The sequence below is a fragment of the Cervus elaphus genome, chromosome 20, assembly GCF_910594005.1.
Source record: "Cervus elaphus chromosome 20, mCerEla1.1, whole genome shotgun sequence".
In the NCBI taxonomy this organism is placed as follows: domain Eukaryota; kingdom Metazoa; phylum Chordata; class Mammalia; order Artiodactyla; family Cervidae; genus Cervus; species Cervus elaphus.
This window is the reverse complement of record NC_057834.1, coordinates 99,963,154-99,988,512: the sequence shown is the minus strand read 5'-3', so window position 1 is coordinate 99,988,512 and position 25,359 is coordinate 99,963,154. Positions and strand designations below refer to the sequence as shown.

The 25,359-nt window shown below is 39.8% G+C and overlaps 1 protein-coding gene across 4 annotated transcripts in view; it reads left to right on the top strand.

Moving 5' to 3' along the window:
- The window catches only part of PDE4B (phosphodiesterase 4B), a 649,316-nt gene that overhangs the window by 593,087 nt on the left and 30,870 nt on the right, over window positions 1-25,359 (top strand). For 3 of the 4 annotated variants that reach the window (XM_043876456.1, XM_043876457.1, XM_043876458.1), the window contains one exon: window positions 12,147-12,259. In XM_043876456.1, coding sequence (XP_043732391.1) covers window positions 12,147-12,259 — 113 coding nt within the window. Of the gene's footprint in view, window positions 1-11,535; window positions 11,555-12,146; window positions 12,260-25,359 lie in introns of those variants that run through there. The other variant, XM_043876459.1, reaches the window with a different exon arrangement.

Genomic DNA, 25,359 nt, shown 5'->3' with positions numbered 1-25,359 from the left:
GAAAAGCTGAGATAACAGAGGGTTTTGATCATCAACCAATTACCACTATCCTAGGGATCATATAGTTTCAGCTCATAAATATCTCAAATACATTTGCCTCTCTCCATCTGCAATGCTACATTGTAATTTTAGCCATCACTATCTCCTGCATAGGTTAAGGCAATAAAAGAAGTTATTACTAGCAACTGGCATGAATACTTTCGAGGCTGGTTACTGTTCTAAGTGCTATAATGTGAATTACTTCACTTAATCTTCATAACCACCCCACCAGAAAGATATACATCCCCCAATTTCAGAAATGAAGAAATTAAGGCTCAGAAAAATTAACTCACCCAAGTTCACACTGCTAACAAAATAAATGACAGAGCCAGAAAGTAAACTTAGCTGTCTTCCTCCATATCCTGAGCTTTCAAATACTATTTAGCTAGCCTTCTTGCAGTTATTCCCATCTTCAAGTTCATTCTCTAGGTTGCACGGAGAGTGATATATTTTACACGCAAATTTGGCTAGGCCACTCCAAGTTTCTCTCCGTGGCCTTCCATAGCTATGTAAAACCTGATCTAAACTCACGTCAGTCTTTTTCTTTTGGTGTGTTCCTGCCACATGGACAGATCTCAGTCCATGGAGCATGCCCTGATGTTTTTCCAGCTTGGAATGCTTTCTTTCCTCTTGGCACCTAATTCTTATTCCATCAAATCTTGTAAGTTATGCTTTCCCTAAACTTTCTATCACATCCCACTTCTCAAACTTTTGAGTCCTGTTATCCTTGCTATAAATTCTTAGAACACTCTAAAAATTTCAGTAACTTCCTTTCCAATTGTAATTCAATAAGTTTTTGTATAATTGTCTCTTCCTGCTAGAATCTAGGCTTCAAGTAAGCAAAAACTATGTTTATAAAATTCACCATTGTACCCTTGGAGTTTCATGCTGCGCCTATAACATGATGTAAGAAAGAAAGTGTTAGTCACTCAGCTGTGTCTGATTCTTTACAATCCCATGGACTGTAGCCCGCCAGGCTCCTCTGTCCATGCAATTCTCCAGGCAAGAATACTGGAGTAGATTGCCATTTCCTTCTACCACATAATAGGTGCTCAAAAAATCCACTCATTACATAAATATTTGTTGTCTCATATTCAACAAACAATAGCCAACATTTATCTGGTACTTATACCATGGACTGTCTTAAGCACTTTACATTTATTTATTAATTAATTAAAGACTACAATCCATTATATAAACATCATTATTATTCTCATTACATTGGTGAGGAAACTGAGGCACAAAGGAGTAATTTCTCTAAGGTTAGACAAGGGAATATGAACCCAGACTGTCTAGTTCCAGAGACCAGGCTTTTAACTTCTACTCTAAAATCTTCATAACAGGCTTCCCTGGTGGCTCAGCAGTGGAAAAAAAATCCACCTGCAGTTCAGGAGATGCAGGAGATAAGGGCTTGATCCCTAGGTTGGGAAGATCCCCTGGAGGAGCGCATGGCAACCCACTCCAGTATTCTTGCCTGGGAAATCCCATGGACAGAGGAGCCTGGTGGGTTATGGTCCATAGGTTTGCAAAGAGTAGGATGCAACTGAAGTGAATGAGCACATATTCTTCATAAATATTTCTTGTATTAGAAAAATAATTGGACACCAACTGACCTCTATGACTGAAGGCTTTCTTGTATCATTGCCTTTAACACTAACATGGGTAGATAATTAAGTTCCTTGGGCACCCTTTCACATTGGTGGTACATGTTGTTACCTGAATGAGTACAGATTCTCATTGGTAAGTAAAGCCAAAGTCAGAGTCCTTCTGGAGATCAGGCTTTGGCAAGGGTAAGGACACTGAAAGGGAATGAAGTTATGAGGCTGGCACGTCAGAGACAGTTTCTCCTTGTGCAATCTTACCTGGGGTGAAAGAATAGAAAGTTGGGCCATTTGTTTGTAACAGACCTCATGGCTTAGCCGAAAAGATCCTGGAATTCAGAATCAGAGAACTTTGGTTTTCCTTCTGCCGCCTTCCTTTCTCTGTTCTCTCTCCCTCCCTCTTCATCTCTCATCTCTCTCTCTCTGTCTTTTATCAGATGACTTTGAGCAAATTATTTTTTTTTTTTGAGTAAATTATTAAACATCTCCAGGCCTCAAATTTCTCACATGCATAATGGAAAATCTATGTCATAATAATAATGCTTTCTATCTCATGGGGTTTATTTTTCAAGGAAAAAATGAGATCTGCAAGTGAAAGCACTTGGTAAACTGTCAAGTTGTATATACAAAAGCTAGTTGTGACTGGTGTTTTTTTTAACTCATAGTCTTAGAGGAGTTTGCTAAGGAGATCAGCATCAAAATGACCTACTTTTCACTGTGCTTTCCCTTGAGGGCAGTGAACCTCTTCTTCCGTGAATCCACCCAGAGTGAAATCCCTGTCACGTGCAATTGCAAAGTCCCTCATGTTTGTAAAGACACATTAACGAAGTCCTGCCTAAAGAAAGGCCATTTGGGGCTCACGGATAGCCTTTGGAAGAACTGTGTGAGTGTTCTCCAGTTCCTGGGGTTTGTTCTAAGAATGTTTTATTCAAGTTTAAATCAACAGCCTTCTGGAAAAGTTGCACTCTGACACAAGTGCATGTCATTTACCAAAGAGTGATCAAAAGAAAATATCTACCTTTGGACTTAATGAAAAGAAAAGCTATTGTTAATTGTGATGTTTAGTTAATTCATCTAACCAAGACCACTAAACAAATAGGCTTATAGCCCTAATCAAACTGTTTTAAATTAAAAAAGAGGCTCATTTCACTCATTTCATACGTGAAATATTTTTACATTTTAATGAATAATTATTGCATTTTGTGGAGGAAACAAGGAGTGAAACAGTCTGCTAACTTCAAACCCCTTGGAACCTAGGAAAGACATCTACAGGGCTAGAATCTTATGGAAAAAGCTAGTTATTAGCTGGATGTAGAGAATCCAATTCATACACACTTCTCACTTCCAAGAATCAGAAGAAGGTTTTTTAGAATTTTCTCCATCAAGGACTTCTTTAACATTTTTTCCCAAGGGAGCCCTTGCTTTAGAAATTTTATCTACGAAAATTGCATTTAAACATAACAGTGAGTCTACCAAATTAATTTTATTGTTATTTTATGGAGGCTTGCTTAATGTTATTTCAGTTATTTAATGATATTCTCAATGTGGAGGTCTTGGGATGCTTTCCTTTCAACATCAAGAGTTTACTTTGTTTTGAGGTTCAAAGTGCAGGCTTTGCTGTGACCAGGGCAAGCTTCACGCTAGCTTGCCCTGACATCCATGTGCCACTGGATCATTGCAAAAGGTCATTGTGTAGTTTGGGTACTGATCAAAGGTACTCAGCGTGGTGGTGAAGGGGGCTGAAACTCAGCCCTTGCCTCACTTCCCAAGCTTTCTGCTCAAGGGCTATGTCTGCTAAGAGAAAACAAGTTTTTCTGATTTTCACAAAGGCACTGTACAAGCTAGGGGTGGGGAGCAAGGGAGAGAAGGAAGATGATAAGGCACCCAGTTTTACAGAATGAGAGTTTTGAAGATGGAAAAGTGTGCAATGAACACCTCTTCTTCATTGCTGTGGCCCTAGCAGGAAGCTTGGGGTGTGCTAGACACTCAATGCATATTTTGTGGAATAAATGAGTGAACAAGTGAATTTCTTATACAATTCTCGACATCTAAGTGTCCTCTAATTGGGTGTGTCAATTGGGATTGGGTGAATGCAGAATGACAAATTCGGCAAGTTCTTTATTTTAGAAGTGAAAACCAATAAGCTCTAACCTATCAAGGACCAGTTTCCTATCTAAGATCATGCATCTAGAGGCAGACTTTAGGATTTCATGGCCATTTTATATGTCTTCCCCTACCACTAAACCCCAGGGCCAGAGCAAAACTCTACCAACTCAGCTATCAAATATATGGCCATCTACTCTCAGCAACAGGCTTCCCAGGTGGCTCAGTGGTAAAGAAACCCCCTGCCAATGCAGGAGACCCAGGTTCAATCCTTGGGTCAGGAAGATCACCTGGAGGAAGAAATGGCAACCCACTAGAGTATTCTTGCCTGGAGAATTCCATGGACAGAGGAACCTGGCAGGCTACAGTCCAGGGAGTCACAAAGAGTCAGACACAACTGAGTGATGGAATACTCACACACCCTCAGGAAAGTGGCCAGGACAAGGTAGAGGCTTGTGGGCAGTTGGGGTAGAGGAAAATGTTCCTGGCAGGTACTAAGCTCCATATCAAAGCCTTGGCATGCCTTGCTTCACTTAATTCTCAAGGCTAGGTCACAGCACTAGTAAATGAATTGTAGAGTCAGGCTCTGTAGACAGCCGGGCCAAACATCAACATGCTCCCCCGAATTTTAAGTTGGTAAGAGCATCCTGGTCTATGCAATGTCAAAACCAATATCCTTTTCAGCTGCGTGTGATTTACTCAAATTCTGTTTCTACCCATTGCTATGGTTCAATGAAAGGAAAGGAAACATGCTTTTTAGAAACCCTGTTCCTTTTTATTTTTTTCTTTTTTTAAACTGGAATTTCCCTAGGTGAGCCTATCTGTTGAATATATACACAAAACATCAAGAAGACAAGGAAAAGTACACAAATCACAGGTGTAGAAATCAGGGAATTTTCATAAAGTGAACAGACTCTTGTAATTAGTATCTAGATTAAGAAGTACATCATTGCCAGCCCCATGGAAGTTCCCCTCCAGTTCTTGCCTGGTTGCTAACCCTCCAAGGGAACCACTATCTTGACTTCTAACATCATAGATTTATTTTTGCCTCTTTGGAATTTTATATAAATTGCATCACATTTTATGTGCTTTTTAACCTCTGGTTTCTTTTACTCAACATTTACATTCATGAGATTCCTCTCTGTCTTTGCCTGTAGCAATTGTTCTGATTGATCTAACCACCACACAATTTTGAAAATAGTACCACCTTCTCTAATGAAAAGAGTCTGACTATGTGAGGCAGAGAAACAAAACTGTGAAAATCGCTCAGTCGTGTCCAACTCTTTGCGACCCCATGGACTGTATAGACTGTATAGGACTGTATAGTCCATGGAATTCTCTAGGCCAGAATACTGGAGTGGGTAGCCTATCCCTTCTCCAGGGGATCTTCCCAACCCAGGGATCAAACCCAGGTCTACCACATTATAGGCGGATTCTTTACCAGCTGAACCACAAGGGAAGCCCAAGAATACTGGCGTGGGTAGCCTATCCCTTCCCCAGGGGATCTTAATGAACCCAGGAATCGAACTGGGGTCTCCTGCATTGCAGGTGTATTCTTTACCAACTGAGCTATCAGGGAAGAGAAACAAAAGGTTATTTATATTTCTTTTCTATGCCCTGTGTTGGGGTAGAAAGTCTCGGAATCTTGACAGGCTGGTTTCTGATATCTACAAAGCTGTGTTAAAATTGCATTTAGAATGATCCCTTATATCAGGAATCTGAAATACTCAAATTCATAGAAGCTGAGGGTAGTAGTTACCAGGGGCTGGGTGAACGGGGATTGGAGAGGTGTTGATTAAAAGGTATATAGTTTCAGATCCTCAAAGTGAATAAAATCCTAGAGACCTGCTATATAGCATGATACCTATGGCTAAGCATACTGTATGATACATATAAAGATTAGTTAAGATAGATCTTCTTTAAATGTTCTTATCACACATGTGTACATACACACACATACACAAAGAAGGAGGGAGGAAACTTTTAGAGGTGATGGTTAAGTTTATGAGATTATTTATGGTGATAGTTTCACAGGTATTTACTTATCTTCAAACTCATCAAGGTATACATGAAACATGTCCAGCTTTTTTGTATGCCAATCATATCTCAATAAAAAACAAACTGCATTTAGATACAGTTTATAGAAAATTTATACTGGGGGTGTATTGTGATGCTTTCATCTGCTAATTATATGAATTTGGGACCTCTCTGAGACCCAGTTTTCTCATCTGTATTGAGAAACCCTCATTCCGAGGGCTTCTAAGCCAAATGATATAATTATGTAAAGGCCCTCCATCTTGATTTTTTCCCAGAGATCAGTAATAAGATCCTGCTTTCCTGCACAGAGTGTGGGGCCAACTTTTAGGGCATCTGAAGTCTGTTACCAACTGGACCATTGACTTCATCACAGCTCAAAATCTGGTTCCCTGCTTTCCAGCTCTGAGCAGCTTGCTATTTGTGGCCAGGCTGAGGTTTCTCATTGCCCTTTCCTTGTGCCCTTCTCTACGTCTCTCCCATCCAATACCTCTCTTCTAGCACACATAGACATACACACACATGTTCTACTGAATTTGCATGAAAAAAAAAACTGGGAATACTGAAATATGAGCTAAATATTAGCTGAGCTGGAAAATTATTAAAGCAGAAGAGGGGAGATCATTGACTGAAAAAGAAAAATGTTACACAACAGTTTGTACAATGTTGCCTATTTTCCTTTCTTTTTTTTCTTTTTGGCCATGCTGCATGGCTTGTGGGATCTTAGTTTCTCAACCAGGGATCAAACCCTGGGCCCTTAGCATTGAAAGCATGGAGGCCTAACCACTGGACAACTGGGGAATTCCAAGTGTTGTCTATTTTTGACTATATACATGCATACATGAAAGGGTATACACAGGGGAATAACAATAGTATTATCATTTCAAATATTTTGCTTCTCTATAATTTTCTAGTTGTCTCCAATGCACCTATATCCACTCTATAATAATAAATGTGATATTTATAAAATGTGCATTAAACTTAAAGGTAGAGTCTGGTTTTGTGTGAGTTCTCCTATTTTAGCTTCCCTGTGAGAACAGTGTAAGTATTCTTCTTATGTTCACTTTCCAGATAGAAAAATGTAGTCTCAGCAAACTTAGGTAACTTGCCTGAGGTTACCCACAGAAACAAGAGGCGGGACCAGAACCAAGCCAGTCTTCTGAGTAAATATTGCACAGTAAATATTTTGCTAATAGCTATGTTAGGTGGATCAGAAAAGGGAAGAAGAGACTCGAGAAATGACAACATTCAGGAAAGCAATTACACAATTTGAAATAGAAAGACCCAAGGGTAAGATGCCACTGTAGACACAGCAATTTCAGGAATGCATGGATTTCCAGTCCTGTAGTGAATCCTCTATTTTATTGACCAAGATATGGTCTTGCCCCGGAAATCTTGCTCTGTTAATTTAGCCTGTGATTTAGGTTGTGCCTTAAGGTGCATTAGAGATAGTCATACCTCTTCAGTGTTTATTGCACAGAGATGTTTGCAAGGATTAATGGGTAGTGTGCCTGGCGCTCCTTTGAGGAAAGAGCTTTATGAATGCCATGTATAATTACCAGATTAATATTAATTATAGTTATTCATTCATCCTTTCTTCCTATTTCTCAGCATCAAATGCAATACTTATCAGACCCACAGAAGGAAGTAAATCTTTTGTCATTCTTTTTGAAGTGAAAGAGAAAAAGAAGGGAAACATAGAAGGGAGGTTCTCCCAGCTCCTTCTTCCCTCTGAAAATTCTTGACAAGTAGGGTCACCCCATGACCATACATGGTCCCATTACCTGCTCTTATCCTCTTGAGACTTGCTTATGAGGTGCTAAGCATCCTTCCTTCCCAGAGTCACTTTTGTAAGAAAAGGAACATAACCAGCTTTGTGGGCACGTGACCCACACAGCTGCACAGGGCTCCTCACTCACAAGGACCTTATAGTCAGTCTTGAAACTTGTGACGATTTTATCTTTCATCTGTTTTGTGAGTAAAGTCTGATGGGAAAATGGAGCATAGATTCTGGTGACTTGGAGCATCGGCTCATGCTGTGCCCCATCTGCCACCTGCCTGTCTCCCCTGGCAGTATTCTCAGCACCCGTTTCCCTGATCCTTGTCACCCTGGGGCTCCTCCAGCACCCCTCCCCCTCCCCCATCCCAGGACCGCTGCTGCCGTCCAGTCCCAGGGAGGGCCTCTCCAAGTGCAGAGAGTCTTTTAGTTGGACATGGATGCCTTGCAACGTCTTAGCTGAGGCATGGGAGCAGCCGTCCCTGCCCTGGGCCAGCATGGTGGTACCTCAGGAGACAGGGCCCATGTCTTGATCCTCTTGTCCACCCCAACCAAGGTATCCAGTGCATCCTTGTGCAGAGGCTGTAGCCTGTTTTCTGGGGCTTGGGGCATTGGCACCATGGCAAAGGGAAATGTCTTACTTCCCCAGAGCCTGCCCAGGCCTGGGGCATGAAACACAGTTTGGAAGTTGGCAGGTAGGTGCCCTCCAGCAACTGGTAAGCTGTGCATGTGCCCTAAGTCAGAGGCTGCAGGGTCTCTGGGGTCCTACAAGGGTCTGCACTCTCCTCCTGATATCCCTCTGCCTGAAGTAACATGATTTTAAAGAGTAAATGAAACATACTGTGCCACTCATTAATTGTGACAAATGTGCCATTTTAAGATATTAACTATAGGGAACCCTGGATGTGGGGTAGATACAAAGTATCTATTATCTCTGCAATATTTCTGTAAACCTAGAACTATTTTATAATAAGCAGTTTACTTAGAAAAAACAACAAGACCTCCACGATAGGTTGAGAAAGAGCAACTTCAGAAAAAAGAAAAAAGCTTCACATTTTAAGACCTTTCACAGCACTTCTTCCTGCTTTTTGAACAAGGGACTGTGCATTCCATTTTTCACTGGGCCCAGATAATTATGGAACTGATTCGGACTATGAAACCTCTTATTGAATCTGCAGTTCTTCTCTCTCTCTTTTCTTTCCTCCCTATCCTCACAAACCAGGTTTGGGGGGTTCCTTTGATTGTCGCTAATAATTATACTTCTGTGTACTGATTACCTACTAAGAACTGGTTATCCTCTGAGATGGGGCCCCCCTGGTGGCTCAGATGATAAATGCCTGCAATGCAAGAGACCAGGGTTCGATCCCTGGTTCAGGAAGATCCCCTGGAGAAGGGAATGTCCACCCACTGCAGTATTCTTGCCTGGAGAATCCCATGGACAGAGGAACCTGATGGGCTACAGTCCACAGGGCCACAGAGAATTGGACATGACTGAGTGACTAACATATACACACACACATCATGGAGATATTTTATATACTTTATCTCATTTAGCCCCTTTATAACTTTATGAGATAGATATTCTCCTTATTTGAAGATGTGGGAAATAGAGTTCCAGGATCATGCAGTAAGTGGTAGGAGAGAAAGTCAAAATGCCTGAGGTTCACTCCAAAGCTGGTGCTGTTTCCTCAGTGCTCCAGATGTATCCTCAGCCTCCAGATACCCAATATTTGCATGCTGCTTGGGCAGGCACTTTGGTTTCCATTCCTCTGAGTATCTACTGAGAGTCTACTAGGTACCAAGCATGAGATTTGGTGTTGGAGCCACGGAGCTCTAGTGTGGAGGCCAGCCTGAGCTGCACTGATCCTTTCCTTTGGCTGTACCGATAAGTAGCTGCGCTGTGATGCCTCCATCCTTAACCCACTCTGACATCTGTGCCTCCTGCCTTAGTTACTGGGATAAGAAGGCTCTCAAAGGAGGCATAAAGAAAGCCTTGACAATGGATGAAGAATCTGGGAAGGAGCAAATTTTCATTTACTTCAAAATTTAACTTTTTACCTTAAAAATATCGTGAACGACCAGAATAAGAGAAAGCAGGGGAGTAAGATCCTGCCATATCCGTTGGCCAGTCACTGGCACCTCACTATTTTTTTTTCTAATATTTATTTTTATTTATTTGGCTGTGCTTGGTCTTAGTTGCAGCACCCAGGATCTTCAGTTGCAGCATGGGAACTCTTAGTTGCAGCATGTGAGATCTAGTTCCCTGACCAGGGATTGAACCAGGGTCCCCTGTATTGGGAGCATGGGGTCTTAGCCACTGGACTACCAGAGAAGTCCCTGACATCTCACTCTTGTCCCGACTCTAGGAGCATGTATGTGCTCTTTCTGTATAATAGACAAGGAATGAGTTGTGGAGATGGCACTTACTTGGTAGATCATTGAAGAGTTTTCCTCTTTCTTCAGGGCTTCACTTCTATCCTTACTATTTTTCTTTGTGAGTGGACATCTGATCCCTTTTTTCCTCTTCCTGAAAGAGAAATGTAACTTACCATCCCACAGTTGTTTTGTACATCAGTCTATTCAAAATGCTCCACACAAGCTGCTGAGCTCACTCCCCACCATCCTCGTGAATGTCTAATCTTAATTACTGAGAACCACGGATTCTGATGTGGAAGATACCAGGGTGGTGAAGCCTGAGGAATTAGGAAGTGGTTGGACTTTTTTACAAGAGGTCTGGAGGGAGAACGGGAGAGTTCTGTCACTTCAGGAAAAGCTTCCTTAGATGAAGTGCTTTTCTGGAAGGAAATAGAGAAGAGGGGGTGTTTCAGACACACTATAGAGAGTCAATGAGGAGGTGCTTTGTGTTGAAGCAGCTTGGCAAAATTGAGGAAGAAAGGAGGGAAGGCATGTGTGAGTCTGGCTTGAAATGAGTTTTACTGAAAACACCTCAATTCTGGTCTGCACATTTCTGAGGAGTGTGAAAAAAAAAATGGAGGAAGTCACCTCCAGTGGTTTTGTGGCTTTTTAAGTGTGACATACAGGATATTGAATTTTAACCCCTGGTTTCCCTGAAGGGTAACCATATGTGGGGGATAAACAAAACACCTATTCTTTGAAATGTGCATCTGCGCCAAGTGGTTCCAGCCACTTGGAATCTCTCTTCTGTTTATTCCCCTTTCTGCTTCAAGTGTGAGTGTCACACATAAAATTACTCAAATAATAATAATAATAAAACTATGTGGTCTCCCTAGGAGTTCTGTATGAACATATAAAAATGTATTCTAAATATGATAGGAATATGTGAGTCTTTTCTTTATAATAGAATTTCATGTGAGATTTTTAATTTTATTAGTGTCTACTGTGTGCTTCCATTCCAGAAAGCTCTGTAGACTTAAAGGATGTTGTTCCCCTTAATATAAGTCACGTATGCAGGAGAGCCCGAATAGTTTCTATAGCTGTCTGTAGCATCATTAGTTCATCTAGGATTTATAAAATTAATTTCAGTGTTTACTGAGATAGGGTTCTTAAGTCAGTAGCCTTACGTGTTAGCTTAGACTCACAAACTTTTGGGTATGGAATGACATACTGCAAACACTTAAAAAGAGTTTCATTACCCAGCAAAAATATGAACTTAAAAGCAATGCTCTATTTTTTTTTTCTTAACAGACCACTGAGAAATATTTACAGAAAGCCTAGATTCCTATGGTAACAAATCTGAGCCCCCAGCTTTCATCAAAAAATCTGCCACAGTCACATCTGGCTCCACCTAAAAGTCCGGTTCAGAATTTCCCTGTGATCCTGGGAGTTGCAGAAGAGAAGTTTTAGCTTTGTTTAGTATAACAAGAACTGCCTAGACTCCAGGGCCAATAAATGTGTTCACGTAAAACTCCAGACAGTGTCTCCGAGAGACTGAAGCCTTATCGGGGAGACCTCATTTTGCCTCGACTTAAAGGGAGACTCAGAAGAGAGGAGGACTAGCCTTCTCCCCTCGCTTGCGTGGGTCAGTGTCTGCTGAATTGAAAGTTATTCCAACATTTGCACATTTCCCCGGAATGAATGAATGCACAGGCCTTCCAATGTAACTGTCAGTTTCCCCCTCCACTTTTCGGTTGTACGTTTCATTTAGAAGAAAAGCCAAATGAGAAAATGCTTTCCTCATTTCTCCTCTAGATTGCAAACACTCAGAAATGACATCACGCACCCTAAAGAAATCCCGAGATGACTAAGGCACAGAGAGCCTGAGAAAACTGACTGCTTCTGCCTTTAGTTTTCGGACTCATGTATGCAGATGAGCTTTTAAGAGCCGGTTCCCCGCCTTCTTCCTCAGAGGAAGTTTCTTGGTAGATCGCAGACACCTCATCTAGCCCGGGGGCGGGGGGCGTGAAAACTTGGCACCAGCCATCCCGGGCAGAGCACCACGGTGATTTGTTCTCCTGGTGGAGAGAGCTGGAAGGAAGGAGTCGGCGCGCAAATAATGAAGGAGCACGGGGCCACCTTCAGTAGCGCCGGGATCAGCGGCGGCAGCGGTGACTCGGCTATGGACAGTCTGCAGCCGCTCCAGCCTAACTACATGTCTGTGTGTTTGTTTGCAGAAGAATCTTATCAAAAATTAGCAATGGAAACGCTAGAGGAACTGGACTGGTGCTTAGACCAGCTAGAGACCATACAGACCTACCGCTCTGTTAGTGAGATGGCATCTAACAAGGTAAGAGATGACCGTTTTATTCATGAAAGTGTTACCGCGCGGCGAGCTGTGGACTCCCCTGGCCTCTGCCAGCTGCAGAGGTGCATGGGGACTCGACTGTCAGCTTTGCTGATCTGCCTCCGATGATTCTGTTTGAAAATGCCACACTTGGCTTGTGTCTTGATGCTTCAGCCCAAGCTATTATCCTCAGTACAATTCCCAGAAACCAAACCTTTTTCTTATTGATGTCTTTTGGAATGTGTTTAAGGTGAGAAGTGTTTATGAAGTATACAAATAACTATACAAGCGAAAAAAATTTTTTGTTTTGTATCTGAATGAATCCATAGGTGAAATTGTTGTGTTGCAATCAAGTGTTATATATGTTTTTTTGAACAAGAAAATAATGCGACTTCTGTATAGCATTGGCGAGAATGATTTACCCTGAAGTTTCCTAAAGTCTGAAATTCTCAGAAGGACGTTCTGGGATTCTAAAACCTTTCTTTTCTGATGCTGGTATGACCTAAGATTAAAAAAAGAAGCAATATACTTTGTCTCCAAAAAATAAAATTACTTTTTAAAAGTTTGCTGCTTTGCATAATGGAATCGTTTGAAATGAAGTTCCACTCATATTGCAAAGAAATGGTTTTATGTACAATGCCCAGACAAAATTTAGTGTTGGGGAGCTTTAATTATCTACCATTATATCATTTGTTTAAGTAACACCTGGATTTAGAGTGCTGATTTATGAAGTGAGAGTTGTTGCTTTTTGTTTGTATTTTTCTCTCAGAGAATGTTAATTATATACATATACATATGAATGTATGTGTATTTGTCTATTATTTTCATTGAAATCTTAACACTGCACCCTCATAAATACACATTTCAAAATCCCCAAACATCCTAGCCTGAGGTATTATCTTTTGTCTTAAGAGTTCTGGGGATGGGAAGAGACTTTGCTTCACACCTGCCAAATGCCCTTTCCAGCTCTGAATGTGCGTCCCTGCTCCTTTTTCCTGGGGTTAAAAGGATTGCCTTCCTATCAAGACTTGCTGGCTCCTGCTCAAAGGATCTGAGCAGAGGAAGCATCACATCCCAAAGTTTAGTGGGGGTGCACAGAGAGTGGACTTTTCTTACTCTTGTTTGTTGGTTAATGAAAGGGCAACGAAAAAAAATGTCTCTCTCAAAGTCTAGTTCAGATTCGAGTTGGAAAAAAAGAGGTTTGAGGTTTAACTATTTGTTGACTTTTCTCTGAATTTCTCAATTGAAGCTAAATTCTGGTTTTTTCCAGGCTGTTGTAAATCTCAACCAACTGCTTCCCCATGAGAAGGGCTTAACTGTGTAACTTCTCCAAACCACACTGGAGTCCATGCACAAAGAAGGAGTCTCACACAGGCTCTAGCCCCCTTTGAAGAATTCATAGAGTCTCTGTTCTTTGCATTTTGTGATCATTGATACGTATGCAAGATGTAGATTCTGTGTTTAGGGGTAGTTTTTTTTTAGCAAGTTTCACCATAACAGATACGTTGAACTTTCTTCTAGAGTCACTAAGATAAAGTAGGCACCTAGCTTTAGAGGCAGAAAAAGATTACTCATTGAAAAACTGCAAATTGCCATGAGTTTTATTTTTGCATGTTGATGCCTTGTGTATTCTACCCGGTTTAGTGTCTGGAGTGCTGAAATTAGATATTGTGTGTCTTGCAGATTTATTATAAATAATTTCATATTCAATGTATAGTTCATGAGACACTGGCACCAGGGACCATGTAGGTCCTAATGAGAATTCTAAATGCTTCGGGCTTCCGCTTCTCTTTATGGTGTCATGTGCAGGAAGCAATGAAAGTTGAATAGAGCTAACCCTAAAGAAAGGGCTAAACCTTAATGTTGACACAGTTAGCTTAAGTAGAAGGCATGCAGCTTTACCTGTTTCTAGAGCTACATTGGAGAGGTTATAGGGCAAAGCAATTACCCTGTGATGAATGCCCAGCTGACAGGAGAAGTCAATTTCAGTTTTTACAAAGATCTCTCTCTTTTTACTTAGCCACTTACCCCCAACCCCAAAGTCTTGATTATCCAGATAATCATCTCAGGTGAAGCTTAAGTCATAGTACATATAATGTAATATAATGAGAATATTTTTATGGCCACCAAAAAGAACTTGATTTATACCAGTTTAGGGGGAACTGAATTATCTGTGGTAAAATTAAAATTCCATTTTCAGTTTTAAATATTGTCAAAATTATTTGAGTATTTCATCTGAACTGCTGTTTAAAATTATCATCATCATTATATAGTCTTTTTTGGTCATCTTTGGCTTACTCTCAGTGAATAAAGGAACTGTGGCAAATCTCTGAGTTACAGACTTGGAAGTAAGTGTGAAGATATTCTATACTGGAAGTATGTGAAAAGCATGGGATTTGGAGTCAAAAGATTATGGTTGAAATCCTGTTTCTGTCATTTATTAGCTACTTGGCCTTGGCCAACTTACTTAACTGCTCTAAGACTTAGTTTTCTTCTGTGAAACGGGATAAAAGTGGTATACCTATCTTGCTGAGGTTGTTGTGAAGACTGAGATTATCCATCTGAAGCACTTAGCAAGGCCCCTGATATGTAGGAAAAGTTCAAGAAGTGATAACTTATTAATAGCATCCACTGTTGCTAAGTGTGCTAAGTGGCTTGAGTCGTATCCGACTCTGTGTTACCCTATGAACTGTATCCCCAACAGTCTCCTCTGTCCATGGGATTCTCCAGGCAAGAATATTGGAGTGGGTTGTCATACCCTTCTCCAGGGGATCTTCCCAACCCAAGGATCGAACCTGCATCTTTTTGTCTCCTGCATTGGCAGGCGGGCTCTTTATCATAAGCGCCACCTAGGAAGCATCCACTACATCTTTGCAAAAACAATATGTGTCTCTAGTTGTGATCAGCTAAGTGACTGCTGAGTTTTGTTTGCAGCTTCTGAACTTACGTAAGAGTGGTGATGGGAGAGCCAGTGTTTTGCTTTAGTGTTTGGAGATTAGATATATGCCAGTCTACATGCAAATGGTAGAATATTGACTGCATCTAGTAGAGGAAAAGCAAGTGTCTATATCAGTTCATCTGGCTTGGGATGTATTTGTTTGTTTATTGTTTTTTCTTAACCTTTTTGAAGAAAGCTGTGACTCAAATATTCCAACTATCCCAAGTGAACTTCAGGGCTCAGAGAGTTAGATAAGAAACTGTTTCTATGACTTCTCCTTAGCCCAAATCTCCCTCATCCTTTAGGCCAAATGGATTTCCAGAATTACAGAGAAAGATGCAGCCAGGTGGCTCAGTATTGTAGATTATTTTCCCCCCAAGAATTACAGCAAGATGGAACAGATTAAGCAGGAGTTTTACGAGGCAAAGACATTGTCTTTCAAGATGAGAAGAATGTGTAGTGAACCTTCTGCCAGCAGCCCAAGTTCAGCTAGATGTATGAGAGCTGTTTTCTGTAACCACAGCTTGCCTGATTACATTTATTCATTAATTTTTGTTTTAACTTTTATCACCTCCTGAATTAGAATTGTCTTGCACTTCAGTGAAATGCATCAGAGCCTGAGTTCCTCAGTGGCAAAACAGTCAGATGTTTTGAAAACAGGATGCTTGGGCTCCACATTAGAAAAAGAGGAACGGAAAGAGAAACAGTATAGAAAGGAAGAAAGCAAATAACCTCAGCAGGATCCCCAGCCCAACAACGGCATAAACACTGACCTATCTTCCTGACCTTCACTGTGGCTCAGTTCCTGACCTCGTGTCACCAAAGCCAACCGACGTCATTGGAGGAGGAGAGGGGGAATGGCGCAGCTGCTCTGAGGGTGACTAGAATTTCCTGTCTCCTTCCTGACACACGCAGGCAGAAAAGTACAGAGTTACAACAACAGTGGCGGAGGAAGGACCGACACAGAACGGTCCCAGTGAGGTGGCGTTGTGACTGGCAGAGAAGAGGGAGGTTTGACTGGGAAGCAGAGTTTCTTGCCTAAAATTTTCAGGTGAAAAATGTCGAAGGGGTCATTTGTACCTGACATGTTGAATGTTTTTCAAAAGATGAACAGACTGTGATGTGCACTAGGGAGCTATGTTCAAGCAGTTGGTCGCTGATCTAACTTTCCCCTAAAGTCCCCCATTTCTGAACCAGCTTTGCTCTGGGGCTGTTTTATGTATAGTACAAGATTTGAGCCTTATCTTTGAAAATGGAGGTTCTCCTGTTATAAAGAAAAGACCTGAATAGTATCAGACTTCTTTACAATGGAGCATCAGGACCCAGGCTTTCAGTAAATATTTGCTAAGGAAGTCTGTAAGACGGCAGAGGGAGATAGAGGGACTTTATTCTTTAAGGGCACCAGAAAGTCTTCTACAGACAGCATCACAGAGGGAATGAGTCCTCTCGGCGAGGCAGGTTTATTTTTCTGCTTCTTCAGGTGGGGCTGTACTATAGCACCAAATGTGAAGCCAACTAATTGCCTGTGCCCTTGGGGCGGGAGGGATTAAAATCATAGAATTCTTCCAGCCTGGAGCCTCCTGGGACCCAAGATGCAGGTCACTGAAATATGACCATGGTAGGTTGATTTCCTTACCGTTGGTGAGTCATTCTCTATCTGCTTGTATAGTCAATAGGATGGGAAATGTTGGATCTAGCAGAACTGAAAAAGAATAGACCTTATTGGTCAACAAATTCATCTAACACCTCTGTTAGGAAGATGATAGGCCAATGACCATTTATTGAAAGGGATTAATTCCACTTTGCCCCAAATCAAATGACATGATTAGAAGAGTGCCCCTCTTGGGGCCGGAGGAGTCCTCTTCCTAGACCCTGTGCTTATAGAGAGCCTAGTCTGGTCTTCGTCCAGCTATGCTCTGCTCCAGGGGGTGAAGAGGCTGCTGGGTCAAGGTAGCACCTGTGTTACCCCTTCCGGTCTATACTGCATCCACTAGACTCCCACATTTCTGCTCAAATGGCTTTGAACTCACTTCCACGGTCTATTCAGGCCTCTTTCCTGGATGTGCTGCAAGAAAGCATAACTTTAGGTCCAAGGAGTGGCCAAGAGGCAGCAGTTTGGCTTGAGAGAGTTGTGTGGGAGAAGTTTAGACATGCTGGCTGTCCAAGCAGAGAGTGTACTTATGGGGGTACCCACATACAAGGCCCCTGACAGTACTGGGACATGGAGAGAGAACGGGGTAGGGCATGGTCCACAAGCTGGATCCCCCTGCACTACCATATCCAAGACATTCAAGATTTCTAAATTCAGTCTGATCTTCCATAGGAAGGGATGTCTCTTAAGGTAGGAGTATTGGAGGTAGCTTAGTTTATAGTTTTATATATTTAAACTTATGATATGTGACCCCACAAATGTTAGAGATGACGTTGGATTAGAGGGCAGAACACAATAAAAATCAGTTCTTATGGCCAAGCGGGGGACTTATACATTGTTTTGATACAACTTTTCTTTCTTGCTTGCTCAGATGTATGTAAGTTATTGGGGGCAACAAAGTGGAAAGAGCCTGGGAATAAGCCATGAGTTTGAATTCTAGCTCTGTCTTTATTGAGATATATTATCTTAAACAACTGAATCATTTTGAATCTTTGCCTTTTCTTAACAACAACAAAAACATTGTTGGAGAAGACTATCTCCATGGTCTACTTCAGCTGTAGTGTTTATTGATGGAACAATAATAGTAAACAACCAGTCTACTTTTTTAAGTGAATATTTTGTGTGCAGACACTGCTAATCTATCAATACATTCTATCAGTAATACTCATAGAAACTTTTGAAATAGGTACTGTTCTTATCCCCATTATACAGATGAGTAGAGTGAGGCTTAGAGAGTTGAAATAAATTATCTGGTAAAGATTAGAGCCAGGATTCATACCCAGGGCCATCTGACTCACTACTCATGATCCAAATAGGACAGATAAATATAGAGATATAGAGATACTGAATTACTCTTACAAGGAAATGTTATTGTGGTTTCTGGGAGCTGTTACTCTTCCAACTCTAGCCATCACTGATGGTAATTCTGACTCAAAATTCTAATCTGCAGATACCATATTCTGGGCTTGTGAAAGTGTTAGTCGCTCAGTCATGTCCAACTTTTTGCGACCCATGGATTGTAACCCACCAGGCTCCACTGTCCATGGAATTCTCCAGTCAAGGATAGTGGAATGAGTAGCCATTCCCTTCTCCAGGGGATCTTTCCAACCCAGGGATCAAACCCACGTCTTCTTTATTGCAGGTGGATTCTTTACCATCTGAACCACAGGGAAATCCACTGGGCTTGTAGACCAGCCATTAAAAACCTCCAGCTCTTGGCTGGGAAGCAGTGTCTGTTAACATAAAAAAGGGGGAAGAATAATATAGCTGTAGAAAATGGTTATAAAGCACCCAGAAAACTGTAAGTAATGATATTAAACTAATCTACTGCATCAGTTTGCTAAATTCAAGATCTCTAACATGGCCTAAGAAAGATAGTAAAGTTTTGTTTAAAGGACTTTAGCCTACCCTCTAATTCCCTTTTTACCTACTCTCCCTCAAATAAAAAGAAAATGGAGAGAGGCTATTATTGGTATATTTAAATTTTTATTATGATTAAAATAGGGCTTCCCGGACAGCTCAGCTGGTAAAGAATCCACCTGCAATGTGGGAGGCCTGGGTTTGATTACTGGGTTGGGAAGATCCCCTGGAGACCCTGGGATAGGCTACCCATTCCAGTATTCTTGGGCTTCCCTGGTGGCTTAGCTGGTAAAGAATGCACCTGCAATGTGGGAGACCTGGGTTTGATCCCTGGGTTGGGAAGATCCCCTGGAAAAGGGAATGGCTACCCACTCCAGTAATTGGGGCAATTTCATCCTATACAATGTCCTTTCAGTGCAGGCAGTATGACCATAAAACCGAAGAGCATTGCTTCTGTAGCAATAATTAATACAGGGAAATTTCCTACAAGTAACGTGGAGACTGTCTTCCTTGGATTTGTTTTCATACAAAGATGAAATAGAAATTTAACTTGTTTTTTCTTTATCCAATATTATTTCAGTCATTCTTTCTTTGACAAAATAGAGTTGTATTATTGAGTTTAATTCCGTATTCCACATTCTACTCTAATTAAAACTTAAAGATTTGGGAAGTTGTTTAGTGCTTTGTAATAAATTCAATCTGTAATCTATTTCACTTAATTTAGATATTTCTGCATTGATATTTACAGAACCATTTCCTTCGCTGAATTCTAATCCATTAAGTTTAATCTTTCTGCTTAACTCACTTGAAAGTCCCCAAGTGAACACATCTCTAAAAAACAAGCAGAAATGTGATGCAGCTGTTTGCAGGGCAGCAATAGAGAACAGATTATGAGCACAGCGGGGGAGGGAGACAGTGGGATGAATTGAGAAAGTAGCATTGACATACACACACTGCCATGTGTAGAATAGATAGCTGGTGGGAATTTGCTGTGGGACGCAGGGAGCTCAGCCCGGTGCTCTGTGACAACCTAGAAGGGTGTGATAAAGTGGGAGTTGGGAAGGAGTCTCAAGAGGTAGAGGAAATATGTATGTGTATGGCTGATTCTTGTTGGTGTCTGGCAGAAACCAATACAACATTGTAAAGCAGTTATCCTCCAATTAAAAATAAATAAATTAAAAAAAAAACACAAGCAGAAATGAAGTGAAGGAACATTATCTTTGAGTGGTGTACCTCTGGCTAGCAGGTGAGATATTCTCAAAATAGAATAAAGAAGTCATTTTAAGGGGAATCTTTCTCTCCATATTAAAAAATAATAATAATTATATTTAGAGTACAATTTAAATCTAGAACACTAGTTTTGAAAAATATAAGTACACTATGTCAATGGAATAAAGCTCTGTTTTACATCTTTTTATACTTATTTCTCATCTATTTTTTTTTTTCCTGTAGAGTGTGTGCCAGTCTAGAAGGTTCCCCAAATCCATACCATTGTTATCTGTGAAATAAAAGGCCAAGGGTGGAGCTTGCTTTTGTGCTATTCTCCTAAAACATCTTCCTCCTAAGTAAAAGTGTGCTCAGCAAGTCAAGATAGCTCAGCCCTGAAAGCTAGGACTTACCAAACCAGAAGATGCCAGGACAAACTTGTGCCGTGGTCAGTGGATTTCACGCTCCAGAAGGCTCTATGCCAGTTGTTGGTGTGCATCTCTGCACATCCCTCCACGTTAGCATTTTTCCAGGGAACTGCCAGCCTCTCTCTGTCTTGCCCACTTGTACGTGATGTTTCCCTCAACTGGTGCCAAGCTGTTTAGTCTCTTGGATATTTTACTGTAACTTCCTTTGTTTGATTTACTTTAAAGTAGCCAAGTATTTCCACAAAGAAAGGGCTGTTACGTTATTTAGAAATGAAGAAGACAGTAAAACTCCTGTTTCTTTTGTTTCTGTTGTGGGAAGTGACTGATAATCTTTTTCTCTTTAGAAAGTGCTTGATAATTTTTTTCTTTCTGTGAAAGTAGAGTTTAAAAGCTATAAATCAGGCAGTTCCACCCGTGAATCACATGTTTCCTTCAGTTAATTACTTGCCATTTCAAATGCTTCAGAGATTGAAGTTTAGTGAACTAATTGAAAAGAAAATTCATCTCCATGACTCAATTTCATCTTTTTTTTTTTTTTTGCTATTCAAGATATGGTCATCTTAAAAATGGTCATTTAAAACTCTCTGTGGTCTAGTTCCCTTCACTCTTTGCTAACAGCATAGTGCATAATGTTATAACCCTCAGCAAATTATAAAAATGAAATTTGAGTACAGATACTAGGAGGTAAAATGATGTATCCAGTTTTAAGAATTTACCTTTAAGACAAGAGGTTTTGGCATTTTATATCTGATAATTTTAAATAGTTGTTTTGGGCACAGTAAGAAGAGGTATTGTTGTTAAATAAAGATGTCTGTCTAACCCTACCACATAGGCTGTATGATAAAATTAATCAGACAGGGTGAAGTGGAGTGTTAATTTGGCAACTATCTACTGTTTTTGGTCAGAATGGATGGTAAAAGTTAATAAACCTAACCAAAAAAGATCTGAATATATTCTTTTTTGTTATAGTCTATGTGGTTGCATTTGACAAAATTCTAGAACCTTGAGCCCAAAAGGACCCATAGATATCTGTCTGAAGACTTCATTTTATAGATAAGGATTATTAAAAACTGAGGATTAAATATCCAATATGCTCCAAAGATCTTTGAAAAATGTAAAACACAATCTAAATGAAGAGTGATTTTATTATGGCATTACTTCTCCAGGGTCATCAGGTTAATTAATGGAAGACTGAGGTACAAAATCCAACTTGCTCTTCATCTTCAGCAAAAAGCTGATTAAGCTTAATAAAGACATGGGACATTCCTTCCTTAGTTTGCATTTGCATTGATTTTTAACCTTCTCATTGTCTTTCTCATTACCTTTCCTGAATAAAAGCTATCCATATCTTAATCATTTCAAATAAAGAGAACTAATTTAGTATTCCTGAAACTTTTGTGGTCAAAATCTAGCAGGAAATAGTTGGAGAAAGTTACTTTAAATGCCCCTGACATTGATTGTTTTGTTATGCTTCTCTTTGTTTTTTGCTCTTTCAACTTCTGAATTATTATGAATAATAATATATCTGATTTAATATATCATCAGATAGAAAAATCTCATTAAGGCAACCAGTATTAACATTTTTATTTTTGTGAAACTGAAATGGTACCCCACAGATAATTTATTTTCAACTTTTTCAGTTAACATAATCATGTATTTCTTCATTCTTTTCTTAGATTCCCATATATGAAATTAATGGATTAAAGGACAATATTTTTAAAACTTTTGATACTCATTTGCTTTTCCACTGATCCCAATGCCAAAGTTTAAGTAGTAAAACCCCTGTGATTTGCATAACTGCCCTCAGCTTCTTTCTATTTCTTCCTTTCCTCTCTCTGAAATTGAAGGTGATAAACTGGAAAGTTTTACCAACTGGTGAAAAAATAGTCAATGTTTCAATTCTCTCTGCTGCTTAACAGAGCTATTAGTTTAGGAAGTAGAAATGAAGACAGTTATCTCAGATTGACTCTATCCCTGCACCCCAGAATTTTTCTGCCAAAGCTCTCTCAACTCAAATATGCTTTCTGGATTCTTGAGTTGTGTTACCAACATCTTGGTGAAGCTGGGTTTAACAGTGTTGGCAGCTACATATTTACAAACAGTATTGATGTAATTAATGCTTTGTCAACATTTTAAATCAAATAAACCTCACTTATAGTCGATAGAGATACATTTTAATTTGTCTAGGTAGCTCAAAATGAATTTTGATGTTTGTAGATATCTGAATTTAGCAAATATTGCAAATAACTTGCAATAAAACATCGATGAATTTTAAGCTATTAACCTAAATCCTTAAAATGAGAAGATGCAGGAAAAAATGAAGGGAAAATGACTTGGAAAGAACTGATCCTCTGGCTTGTAGTAGCCCCACCACCCTATTTGTGGTTTTGCTTTCTACTGTTTCAGTAACCCGTGGTCAACAGCAGTCCAGAAATATTAAATGGAAAATTCCAGAAGTAAACAATTTATAAGTTTTAAATTGTGCGCTGTTCTGATTAGTGTGGTGAAATCACGCACTGTCCCACTCCACCCACCCAGAGGCACGTGATTCACCCCTTTATCCAACATATCCTGCCCATAGGAGGGCCATCCCATCAACTGTTCTGATATCTCAGTGCTTGTTTTCAAATGGCCGTTATTTTACGTTTTACATAATAATGGTCCCAAATGCCTAAGACAAGTCATAAAATGTGCTTCCTTTAAGTGAAAAGGTAAAAATTCTTGACTTAATAAGGAAAATAAAAAGAATTGTATCTGAGGTTGCGAAGATCTATGGTAAGAACAAATCTTCTATTGGTGAAATTGTGAAAAAGAAAAGAAATATTGTGCCAGTTTTACTCCTCAAGCTGCAAAAGCTATGGCCACAGTGTGATAAGTGCTTAACTGAGATGGAGAAAGCACTAAATTTATACAATATTTCGAGAGACTGCATTCACATAACTTTTATTACACTATATTGTTAAAATTGTTCTATTTTAGTGTTATTTACTATTGTTAATCTCTTACTGTGCCTAATTGTAAATTAAAGTTTATCATTGGTAAAAGAAAAGGCATTTTATGTTCAGAGTTCAGTACAGTCTTCGGTTTCATGTATCTACCAGGAGTCGTGGAACATATCCTCCACTGATACAAGGGGACTACTGGATAGTATTTACTAGGGGAAATTATTCCATGCCTAAAATATACTTAATGGTCTAACCTTAGCTCTTTTGATATTTACTCATTGCTAACCATTACTTATTAAGTAGTACAGAGTGAGTATGTAATGTAGGAAATGAAATTTTCTAACTCTTGGATGAATAAGAAAGCTTAGTTTTTTGGCCATTGTTATAAGATACAGGACTTGAATTTGAAAACTAAAAAAATGTAAAAGATTTCATTTCTGGAGTGAAAGTGGGGAGAAGAGATTATTTAATAGCCAGGATAATCATTTAAGTATAAGAAAAGAACTGACAGAGTTGAAAAATATAGTCTAAAATTTGAGTAGCACTTGTTCACAGCAGTGAACTTCTAACTTCCTCTCTACCCTCTATCTGCTCAATATCAGCAGACCTATTGAAAGTAAGGAAGTTTTATGATAACTTGAGAATGAAGAGATGTAGGCTTTACCCCTCTTTTGGTATTTTGTTGCCTAGAAAACCTCGCTTGGCTCAAATACATCATAGGTCTGCTAGACTTCTTGACTTACTTTTTTGAAATCCTGCCTTAGCTACTTTGACTTGAATCAAATTTTCATAGACCATTCTCTTAGCTATCTTACCAGTTAATATCATAGCTAACATTTTCATTATCTGGGATTTTATTTATGTCTGTTTCAAACTGCTAGCTCTTGACTCCTGAAATTGTGCTTCAAATTTTTGAGGCTTCATGTTTGCTTAGGGTAGTGGGGCTAAAAATTATCAAGGAGACATAGCTCTACTTCTGTCTTATGGTCAGAACAGAAGTGAAAAGCAAATGAAGGCTTTGACCAGTTGATGGTAATTGGTTTGGTGGTGGTTTTCTTTGGAAAAGCTCTCTGCAGTTCCACTTGATTTGGTCACTTAGGAAATTTGTTGGCTAGAAGAATTTTGATAACTTACCATGGTTTTGACCAACACTAGGACAGGTAATGATTTCACTAGTGGGCACAGCACTTTAAAGATGGGAAATTTTTTTTTTGCATTTTCAAAAACTTTAAATTCATGGAACATGCTTCGATTATCCAGGGGTAATGTGCATTTCTGGTATCCTTTTGCACACCAGTTTGATTTTGAGAAGCTAGGGACTTTCTGATGGGTCACTAATGAGATGGACTCCAACTCCTGCTGTAATAGCCCAGAAGGGTCAGTTTCACTGGTCAGATGCTACCCATCTACCAAGATGAAAGGGTACAGTGCCTTCTTCCCTCTCTCAGCTCCTGTCCATTGTGATCGCTGATACTGGCTCCGTTCTGTAATTGGTCAGAATGATTTAGCTAGATCTGCGTTTATTGATGCAATGGGTATGTTTTTTTGGCAAGGACCAGTACATTACTTGTGTTCTTGACAAGATGAACTGCCACAGAATTTTTTCCTGCTGCATTGTAACACACTCAGGATCTAGTTACACAACATTCATTTGCATCTTCCTTACCAATTGCATGGGAGCTTCCCTGACCGTATCTCAAGATTAATCAGTATTGTTTTTCAAACACTTTACAATCAGTATAATCTAATTTCAAGGCATTCATTTTGTTTTGCTTGCAATAATTTAAAATGCTCCTTTACTAGTAATCTTCTTTTATGTGTTTGAGGCATTAAGGTAAGGTCATTGTTGAATGCTATGTAAGTAAAATATTACCAGTAAAATTTTCAAACTAATAAAGGTCATAGATTGCTTTTCAAAAAAGCCTGTCTAGGGCCCTTGATAAATTGTAAAATTGGAGAACTTTGCCAAAAATAAACAAACAAAACACATGACTCCTGGGCAAGAATGGATTCTCTTTATGTTTCGAATAAGATAAATATATTGAGTAAAAAAATGAGCTTTTTCATAAAGGTAA